The sequence below is a fragment of the Oncorhynchus mykiss genome, chromosome 15 (assembly GCF_013265735.2).
Source record: "Oncorhynchus mykiss isolate Arlee chromosome 15, USDA_OmykA_1.1, whole genome shotgun sequence".
Classification (NCBI taxonomy): domain Eukaryota; kingdom Metazoa; phylum Chordata; class Actinopteri; order Salmoniformes; family Salmonidae; genus Oncorhynchus; species Oncorhynchus mykiss.
Window position 1 is genome coordinate 65,723,070 of NC_048579.1, and position 12,500 is coordinate 65,735,569.

Here is a 12,500-nt window from a genome sequence, read left to right on the forward strand (position 1 = left end):
CCTACAGGTCCCATAGTGGAGGAGAAGCCGGCCCCCTGCGCTCCTAACGGGGCTCACGGCCGCCACTGCTCCCAGAACGCCACGCAATGCATGATGGGCTGGGAGGGGCCTAACGATGGCATCACTAACTTCGACAACTTTGCGTTTGCCATGTTGACGGTGTTCCAGTGTATCACCATGGAGGGCTGGACAGACGTCCTCTACTGGGTGAGTCTACACCAAGGATGGAGATCAGGGCTTCACGGATCAGTTTCTGGTGACCCCGGTCCATTCCACACATTCATGGGCTGCACCTCCCCCCGTCAAGGGGTCGCGTCATGGGCTGCACCGCCCCGTCACGAGGTCACCTCATGGGCTGCACCTCCCCCCGTCACGAGGTCACCTCATGGGCTTCACTTCCCCGTCACGAGGTCACCTCATGGGCTGCACCGCCCCGTCACAAGGTCACCTCATGGGCTGCACCTCCCCCCGTCACGAGGTCACCTCATGGGCTTCACTTCCCCGTCACGAGGTCACCTCATGGGCTGCACCTCCCCATCACGAGGTCACCTCATGGGCTGCACCTCCCCGTCACGAGGTCACCTCATGGGCTTCACTTCCCCATCACGAGGTCACCTCATGGGCTTCACTTCCCCATCACGAGGTCACCTCATGGGCTTCACTTCCCCATCACGAGGTCACCTCATGGGCTTCACTTCCCCATCACGAGGTCACCTCATGGGCTTCACTTCCCCATCACGAGGTCACCTCATGGGCTGCACCTCCCCATCACGAGGTCAACTCATGGGCTGCACCTCCCCATCACGAGGTCACCTCATGGGCTGCACCTCCCCGTCACGAGGTCACCTCATGGGCTGCACCTCCCCATCACGAGGTCACCTCATGGGCTTCACTTCCCCGTCACGAGGTCACCTCATGGGCTGCACCTCCCCGTCACGAGGTCACCTCATGGGCTGCACCGCCCCGTCACGAGGTCACCTCATGGGCTGCACCTCCCCATCACGAGGTCACCTCATGGGCTGCACCTCCCCGTCACGAGGTCACCTCATGGGCTTCACTTCCCCGTCACGAGGTCACCTCATGGGCTGCACCTCCCCATCACGAGGTCACCTCATGGGCTGCACCTCCCCGTCACGAGGTCACCTCATGGGCTGCACCTCCCCATCACGAGGTCACCTCATGGGCTTCACTTCCCCATCACGAGGTCACCTCATGGGCTGCACCTCCCCGTCACGAGGTCACCTCATGGGCTTCACTTCCCCGTCACGAGGTCACCTCATGGGCTTCACTTCCCCATCACGAGGTCAACTCATGGGCTGCACCTCCCCGTCACGAGGTCACCTCATGGGCTTCACTTCCCCGTCACGAGGTCACCTCATGGGCTTCACTTCCCCATCACGAGGTCACCTCATGGGCTGCACCTCCCCCCGTCACGAGGTCACCTCATGGGCTGCACCTCCCCATCACGAGGTCACCTCATGGGCTGCACCTCCCCCCGTCACGAGGTCACCTCATGGGCTGCACCTCCCCATCACGAGGTCACCTCATGGGCTGCACCTCCCCCCGTCACGAGGTCACCTCATGGGCTGCACCTCCCCGTCACGAGGTCACCTCATGGGCTGCACCTCCCCCCGTCACGAGGTCACCTCATGGGCTGCACCTCCCCATCACGAGGTCACCTCATGGGCTGCACCTCCCCATCACGAGGTCACCTCATGGGCTGCACCTCCCCATCACGAGGTCAACTCATGGGCTTCACTTCCCCATCACGAGGTCACCTCATGGGCTGCACCTCCCCGTCACGAGGTCACCTCATGGGCTGCACCTCCCCATCACGAGGTCACCTCATGGGCTGCACCTCCCCATCACGAGGTCACCTCATGGGCTGCACCTCCCCGTCACGAGGTCACCTCATGGGCTGCACCTCCCCATCACGAGGTCACCTCATGGGCTGCACCTCCCCATCACGAGGTCAACTCATGGGCTTCACTTCCCCATCACGAGGTCAACTCATGGGCTTCACTTCCCCATCACGAGGTCACCTCATGGGCTGCACCTCCCCGTCACGAGGTCACCTCATGGGCTGCACCTCCCCATCACGAGGTCGACTCATGGGCTGCACCTCCCCGTCACGAGGTCACCTCATGGGCTGCACCGCCCCGTCACGAGGTCACCTCATGGGCTGCACCGCCCCATCACGAGGTCACCTCATGCCATCGTTATGAACGTTCTCTACCTGTGACGCCGTAGTGGAGCCCTTAGGTGGTGATAAGCAACGTCATTCTGGACGGAGGCTAGCTACTGTTTAGTCTAAATTACACTATCGTGCCTGGAAATACGATGACATTGCCAAAGTAGCCAAATATTTAGTAGGGAACAACTTTGCCGGCATTGTCATGTCTTCAAATTTACTTTAGACATGGCAATGTTGTCATTAGCTTGTAAAGTTGGTCGAAAATAGCTAGCAATGCTAACGCTAGGTAGCTAGCTGAAATCCGGTGTCCTCGTCTCAACCTTAGCTAACTAGCTAACGTTATACTGCATCTAAAGTCAATCTAGCGACATCAAAATGACGACCAAAGAGTTTCCTACTAATTATATTCCTCCTTTTTAATGTCATCATTCAAATCTTCATCAGCTCTCATTGACGACGCGTCAGTCCAAAACGAGCGTCAGTCCAAAACGAGCATCAGTCCAAAACGAGCATCAGTCCAAAACGAGCATCAGTCCAAAACGAGCATCAGTCCAAAACGAGCATCAGTCCAAATCGAGCGTCAGTCCAAAACGAGCATCAGTCCAAAACGAGCATCAGTCCAAAACGAGCATCAGTCCAAAACGAGCATCAGTCCAAAACGAGCATCAGTCCAAAACGAGCATCAGTCCAAAACAAAAGTTCGGAACCAGTATTGTGACCAAACATGCAGCCTATGAATTAGTTCTGGTCCAACACCAGAACATCTGATTCAACTCATCATAAAGCCCTAGATGAGTTATGGTCCAATACCAGAACATGTGATTCAACTCATCATAAAGCCCTAGATGAGTTCTGGTCCAATACCAGAACATGTGATTCAACTCATCATAAAGCCCTAGATGAGTTCTGGTCCAATACCAGAACGTGTGATTAAACTCATCATGAAGCCCTAGATGAGTTCTGGTGCAATACCAGACCATCTGATTCAACTCATCATAAAGCCCTAGATTAGTTCTTGTCCAACACCTGAACATCTGATTCAACTCATCATAAAGCCCTAGATTAGTTCAATCTCGTCTTCTACAGTTGGTACAGCCTTTAGTAGACCTCTTGACTTTTTCCACATTTTGTTACGTTACAGCGTTTTTCTAAGATGGATTAAATAAAAAAATATCCTCAGAAATCTACACACAATACTCCATAATGACAAAGCGAAAACAGATTTGTCTAAATCTTTGCACATTTATAAAATATTTAAAACAGAAATACCTTGTTTACATAAGTATTCAGACTCTTTGCTATGAGACTCAAAATTGAGCTCAGGTGCATCCTGTTTCCATTGATCATCCTTGAGATGTTTCTACAACTTGATTGGAGTCCACCTGTGGTAAATTCAATTGATTGGACATTATTTGGAAAGGTACACACCTGTCTATATAAGGTCCCACAGTTGACATGGCATGTCAGAGCAAAAACCAAGCCATGAGGTCAAAAGAAGTGTCCGTAGAGTTCCGGGACAGGATTGTGTCGAGGCACAGATCTGGGGAAGGGTACCAAAACATTTCTGCAGGATTGAAGGTCCCCAAGATCACAGTAGTTTCTATCATTCTTTAATGGAAGAAGTTTAGAACCACCAAGACTCTTCCTAGAGCTGGCCATCTGACCAAACTGAGCGATCGGGGGAGAAGGACATTGGTCATGAAGGTGACCAAAAACCCGATGGTCACTCTGACAGAGCTCCAGAGTTCCTCTGTGGAGATGGGAGAACCATCCAGACGGACAACCACTCCACCAATCAGGCCTTTATGGTAGAGTGGCCAGACGGAAGCCACTCCTCAGTAAAAAGCACATGACAGTTTGCCAAAAGGCACCTAAAGGACTCAGACCATGAGAAACAAGATGCTTTGCTCTGATGAAACCAAGATTGACCACTTTGGCCTGAATGCCAAGCATCATGTCTGGAGGAAACCTGGCACCCTCCCTACGGTGAAGCATGGTGGTGGTAGCATCATGCTGTGGGGATGTTTTTCAGTGGCAGGGACTGGGAGACTAGTCTGGATGAAGGCAAAGATGAACGGAGCAAAGTAAAAATATAAATATATATGTTTTTGCTTTGTCATTATGGGGTATTGTGATGTCATTATGGGGTATTGTGATGTCATTATGGGGTATTGTGATGTCATTATGGGGTATTGTGATGTCATTATGGGCTATTGTGATGTCATTATGGGGTATTGTGTGTAGATTGATGACAGGGGAAAAATGATTTAATCCAAAAGTCAAGGGGTCTGAATACTTTCTGAAGGCTCAGTACATATCATAGTTTGGAAGAAGGTTGTTGGGCGTCATCCATTGAGAAACACTGAACGGACCATGAGAGATATCAACAGAATGAAAATAACACTGATGAAACGCGAAGAGAAATTGTATTTTCAGACACACAAAAACACATGAACACACACACACACATGCACACACACACACACACACACACACATGCACACACACACATGCACACACACATGCACACACACACATGCACACACACACACACACACACACACACACACATGCACACACACACCTGTTATCCCATCGCGTCATAGCCACTGACTGTAAAGTGCCAATTTCCTGCCTCGGGAAACGATAGCCAATCAGATCCCCAGCTGATAACAGATGAGTGATGAGACAGTGTGTGTGTTTCTAGTCCATGACAGTTCAGCGCACCTCACACACACACTGCACATTCCCTACACTTCTTCATTGGAGGGGATGCTGGTGACTTGTATTGGGTCGTGTTCCAATAGGTACCCTATTCCCCAGTATAGGGCACTGTATCACAGCCGGCCGTCATTGTAAAATAAGAATTTGTTCATAACTGACTTGCCTGGTTAAATAAAGTAAATACATAAATAAATTAAACATAATATTAATGATAACAATACATTGAAGTCCCCCGTTATTAACACCTAGGCAGTATTAGGGGTGAGTGAGTGTGTGAAGAGAGGAGGGAGGGAAAATGAAAGAGAGGGAGATAGAGGGAGGGAAAATGAGAGTGAGCGAGAGAGAGAGAGAGAGAGAGAGAAAGAGAGAGAGAGAGATAGACTGAAAATGAGAGAGAGAGAGAACAGTCTGGTCTGGGTTAAATGAGAAACCCAGAGGAAACTGTTCCCTATTCTCACTGTACGAGGATCTACCTCACACTACACAAATACTATGTAGCTTTGTCACACACACACACACACACACACACACACACACACAAACAAGCGTACACAAACAAACACACACAATGTCTAATATCCTCTGGCAGGTTTTAGCTGTCAACCATCACAACATGTGTGTTTCAGTGACCTTGACTGTTTTTACCCTGTAAATGTGGGGACATGTTATTAATTAAGACCATGATGGATGAAATGGGCCTGGCTCTACACCCCCTCTCTGTACTGTCTCTCTGCCTGCCTGTCTGTCTGCTATTCTGACCACTGTATAAGTGTGTACCAAATGTCACATAGGTGCCGTTTGGGACACAAGCCGTGTGTGCTCAGTTCAACTCACAGGCATTGACTGACTGAGTTCTGTTACAGTAGCATTGACTGACTGAGTTCTGTTACAGTAGCATTGACTGACAGTTCTGTTACAGTAGCATTGACTGACTGAGTTCTGTTACAGTAGCATTGTAACTGAAGGTCTGAAGGAACAATGAAAGGAATGTCTTCTCAACCAGGAGTGTCTTCTCAACCAGGAGTGTCTTCTCAGCCAGGCAATATACTACATTATGTCTTCTCAACCAGGAGTGCCTTCTCAACCAGGCAATATACTACATTATACATTATGTCTTCTCAACCAGGCAATATACTACATTATGTCTTCTCAACCAGGAGTGTCTTCTCAACCAGGCAATATACTACATTATACATTATGTCTTCTCAACCAGGCAATACACTACATTATGTCGTCTCAACCAGGAGTGTCTTCTCAACAAGGCAATATACTACATTACGTCTCTACGACCATCCATATCACATTATGTCTCTACTACCATATCACATTATGTCTCTACTACCATCCATATCACATTATGTCTCTACCACCATCCATATCACATTATGTCTCTACCACCATCCATATCACATTACGTCTCTACTACCATCCATATAACATTATGTCTCTACCACCATATCACATTATGTCTCTACTACCATATCACATTATGTCTCTACTACCATATCACATTATGTCTCTACCACCATCCATATCACATTATGTCTCTACCACCATCCATATCACATTATGTCTCTACTACCATATCACATTATGTCTCTACTACCATATCACATTATGTCTCTACCACCATATCACATTATGTCTCTACTACCATCCATATCACATTATGTCTCTACTACCATATCACATTATGTCTCTACTACCATATCACATTATGTCTCTACTACCATCCATATCACATTATGTCTCTACTACCATCCATATCACATTATGTCTCTACCACCATCCATATCACATTATGTCTCTACTACCATATCACATCATGTCTCTACTACCATATCACATTATGTCTCTACCACCATCCATATCACATTATGTCTCTACTACCATATCACATTATGTCTCTACAACCATCCATATCACATTATGTCGCTAACACCATATCACATCATGTCTCTACTACCATCCATATCACATTATGTCTCTATCACCATCCATATCACATTATGTCTCTACCACCATATCACATTATGTCTCTACCACCATATCACATTATGTCTCTACCACCATATCACATTATGTCTCTACTACCATATCACATTATGTCTCTACCACCATATCACATTATGTCTCTATCACCATCCATATCACATTATGTCTCTACCACCATCCATATCACATTATGTCTCTACCACCATCCATATCACATTATGTCTCTACTACCATATCACATTATGTCTCTACTACCATATCACATTATGTCTCTACTACCATATCACATTATGTCTCTACTACCATATCACATTATGTCTCTACCACCATCCATATCACATTATGTCTCTACTACCATATCACATTATGTCTCTACTACCATATCACATTATGTCTCTACCACCATATCACATTATGTCTCTACCACCATCCATATCACATTATGTCTCTACCACCATCCATATCACATTATGTCTCTACCACCATATCACATTATGTCTCTACCACCATCCATATCACATTATGTCTCTACCACCATCCATATCACATTATGTCTCTACCACCATATCACATTATGTCTCTACCATCCATATCACATTATGTCTCTACCACCATATCACATTATGTCTCTACTACCATATCACATTATGTCTCTACCACCATATCACATTATGTCTCTACCACCATCCATATCACATTATGTCTCTACCACCATATCACATTATGTCTCTACCACCATCCATATCACATTATGTCTCTACCACCATATCACATTATGTCTCTACCACCATATCACATTATGTTTCTACCACCATCCATATCACATTATGTCTCTACTACCATATCACATTATGTCTCTACCACCATATCACATTATGTCTCTACCACCATATCACATTATGTCTCTACTACCATATCACATTATGTCTCTACCACCATCCATATCACATTATGTCTCTACTACCATATCACATTATGTCTCTACTACCATATCACATTATGTCTCTACTACCATATCACATTATGTCTCTACCACCATCCATATCACATTATGTCTCTACTACCATATCACATTATGTCTCTACTACCATATCACATTATGTCTCTACCACCATATCACATTATGTCTCTACTACCATATCACATTATGTCTCTACCACCATCCATATCACATTATGTCTCTACTACCATATCACATTATGTCTCTACTACCATATCACATTATGTCTCTACCACCATATCACATTATGTCTCTATCACCATATCACATTATGTCTCTACCACCATATCACATTATGTCTCTACTACCATATCACATTATGTCTCTACTACCATATCACATTATGTCTCTACCACCATCCATATCACATTATGTCTCTACTACCATATCACATTATGTCTCTACCACCGTCCATATCACATTATGTCTCTACCACCATATCATATTATGTCTCTACCACTATATCACATTATGTCTCTACTACCATCCATATCACATTATGTCTCTATCACCATATCACATTATGTCTCTACCACCATCCATATCACATTATGTCTCTACCACCATCCATATCACATTATGTCTCTAGCACCATATCACATTATGTCTCTATCACCATATCACATTATGTCTCTACCACCATCCATATCACATTATGTCTCTACCACCATATCACATTATGTCTCTACCACCATATCACATTATGTCTCTACCACCATCCATATCACATTATGTCTCTACTACCATCCATATCACATTATGTCTCTACCACCATATCACATTATGTCTCTACCACCATATCACATTATGTCTCTACTACCATATCACATTATGTCTCTACTACCATATCACATTATGTCTCTACCACCATCCATATCACATTATGTCTCTAGCACCATATCACATTATGTCTCTATCACCATATCACATTATGTCTCTACCACCATCCATATCACATTATGTCTCTACCACCATATCACATTATGTCTCTACCACCATATCACATTATGTCTCTACCACCATCCATATCACATTATGTCTCTACTACCATCCATATCACATTATGTCTCTACCACCATATCACATTATGTCTCTACCACCATATCACATTATGTCTCTACTACCATATCACATTATGTCTCTACTACCATATCACATTATGTCTCTACCACCATCCATATCACATTATGTCTCTACCACCATATCACATTATGTCTCTACTACCATATCACATTATGTCTCTACCACCATCCATATCACATTATGTCTCTACCACCATATCACATTATGTCTCTACTACCATATCACATTATGTCTCTACTACCATCCATATCACATTATGTCTCTACCACCATCCATATCACATTATGTCTCTACTTCCATATCACATTATGTCTCTACCACCATCCATATCACATTATGTCTCTACTACCATATCACATTATGTCTCTACCACCATCCATATCACATTATGTCTCTACCACCATATCACATTATGTCTCTACTACCATCCATATCACATTATGTCTCTACTACCATCCATATCACATTATGTCTCTACTACCATCCATATCACATTATGTCTCTACCACCATATCACATTATGTCTCTAGAACCATATCACATTATGTCTCTACTACCATCCATATCACATGATGTCTCTACTACCATCCATATTACATTATGTCTCTACTACCATATCACATTATGTCTCTACCACCATATCACATTATGTCTCTACCACCATCCATATTACATTATGTCTCTACCACCATCCATATCACATTATGTCTCTACCACCATATCACATTATGTCTCTACCACCATCCATATCACATTATGTCTCTACTACCATATCACATTATGTCTCTACTACCATATCACATTATGTCTCTACCACCATCCATATCACATTATGTCCCTACTACCATATCACATTATGTCTCTACTACCATATCACATTATGTCTCTACCACCATCCATATCACATTATGTCTGTACTACCATCCATATCACATTATGTCCCTACTACCATATCACATTATGTCTCTACTACCATATCACATTATGTCTCTACTACCATCCATATCACATTATGTCTCTACTACCATATCACATTATGTCTCTACTACCATATCACATTATGTCTCTACTACCATCCATATCACATTATGTCTCTACCACCATCCATATCACATTATGTCTCTACTACCATATCACATTATGTCTCTACTACCATATCACATTATGTCTCTACTTCCATCCATATCACATTATGTCTCTACCACCATATCACATTATGTCTCTACCACCATATCACATTATGTCTCTACCACCATATCACATTATGTCTCTACCACCATATCACATTATGTCTCTACTACCATATCACATTATGTCTCTACCACCATATCACATTATGTCTCTACTGCCATATCACATTATGTCTCTACCACCATATCACATTATGTCTCTACTACCATATCACATTATGTCTCTACCACCATATCACATTATGTCTCTACTACCATATCACATTATGTCTCTACTACCATATCACATTATGTCTCTACTACCATATCACATTATGTCTCTACTACCATATCACATTATGTCTCTACTACCATATCACATTATGTCTCTACCACCATCCATATCACATTATGTCTCTACTACCATATCACATTATGTCTCTACCACCATCCATATCACATTATGTCTCTACTACCATATCACATTATGTCTCTACCACCATCCATATCACATTATGTCTCTACTACCATCCATATCACATTATGTCTCTACTACCATATCACATTATGTCTCTACCACCATCCATATCACATTATGTCTCTACTACCATATCACATTATGTCTCTACTACCATATCACATTATGTCTCTACCACCATATCACATTATGTCTCTACTACCATATCACATTATGTCTCTACCACCATATCACATTATGTCTCTACTACCATATCACATTATGTCTCTACCACCATATCACATTATGTCTCTACTACCATATCACATTATGTCTCTACTACCATATCACATTATGTCTCTACTACCATATCACATTATGTCTCTACTACCATATCACATTATGTCTCTACCACCATCCATATCACATTATGTCTCTACTACCATATCACATTATGTCTCTACCACCATCCATATCACATTATGTCTCTACTACCATATCACATTATGTCTCTACCACCATCCATATCACATTATGTCTCTACTACCATCCATATCACATTATGTCTCTACTACCATATCACATTATGTCTCTACCACCATCCATATCACATTATGTCTCTACTACCATATCACATTATGTCTCTACTACCATATCACATTATGTCTCTACTACCATCCATATCACATTATGTCTCTACTACCATCCATATCACATGATGTCTCTATCACCATATCACATTATGTCTCTACTACCATCCATATCACATTATGTCTCTACCACCATATCACATTATGTCTCTACTACCATATCACATTATGTCTCTACCACCATCCATATCACATTATGTCTCTACCACCATATCACAATATGTCTCTACTACCATATCACATTATGTCTCTATCACCATATCACATTATGTCTCCACCACCATATCACATTATGTCTCTACCACCATCCATATCACATTATTTCTCTACCACCATATCACATTATGTCTCTACCACCATATCACATTATGTCTCTACTACCATATCACATTATGTCTCTACCACCATATCACATTATGTCTCTACTACCATATCATATTATGTCTCTACTACCATATCACATTATGTCTCTACCACCATCCATATCACATTATGTCTCTACTACCATATCACATTATGTCTCTACCACCATCCATATCACATTATGTCTCTACTACCATATCACATTATGTCTCTACCACCATCCATATCACATTATGTCTCTACTACCATCCATATCACATTATGTCTCTACTACCATATCACATTATGTCTCTACCACCATCCATATCACATTATGTCTCTACTACCATATCACATTATGTCTCTACTACCATATCACATTATGTCTCTACCACCATATCACATTATGTCTCTACTACCATATCACATTATGTCTCTACCACCATATCACATTATGTCTCTACTACCATATCACATTATGTCTCTACCACCATATCACATTATGTCTCTACTACCATATCACATTATGTCTCTACTACCATATCACATTATGTCTCTACTACCATATCACATTATGTCTCTACTACCATATCACATTATGTCTCTACCACCATCCATATCACATTATGTCTCTACTACCATATCACATTATGTCTCTACCACCATCCATATCACATTATGTCTCTACTACCATATCACATTATGTCTCTACCACCATCCATATCACATTATGTCTCTACTACCATCCATATCACATTATGTCTCTACTACCATATCACATTATGTCTCTACCACCATCCATATCACATTATGTCTCTACTACCATATCACATTATGTCTCTACTACCATATCACATTATGTCTCTACTACCATCCATATCACATT

The 12,500-nt window shown here is 43.0% G+C and overlaps 1 protein-coding gene across 4 annotated transcripts in view; it reads left to right on the forward strand.

The window, feature by feature from the left end:
• The window catches only part of LOC110518394 (voltage-dependent L-type calcium channel subunit alpha-1C), a 561,342-nt gene that overhangs the window by 418,369 nt on the left and 130,473 nt on the right, over nucleotides 1–12,500 (forward strand). For all 4 annotated transcript variants that reach the window (XM_036944962.1, XM_036944960.1, XM_036944959.1 and 1 more), the window contains exon 7: nucleotides 8–207. In XM_036944962.1, the coding sequence (XP_036800857.1) occupies nucleotides 8–207 (200 nt within the window). The remainder of the gene's footprint in view (nucleotides 1–7; nucleotides 208–12,500) is intronic.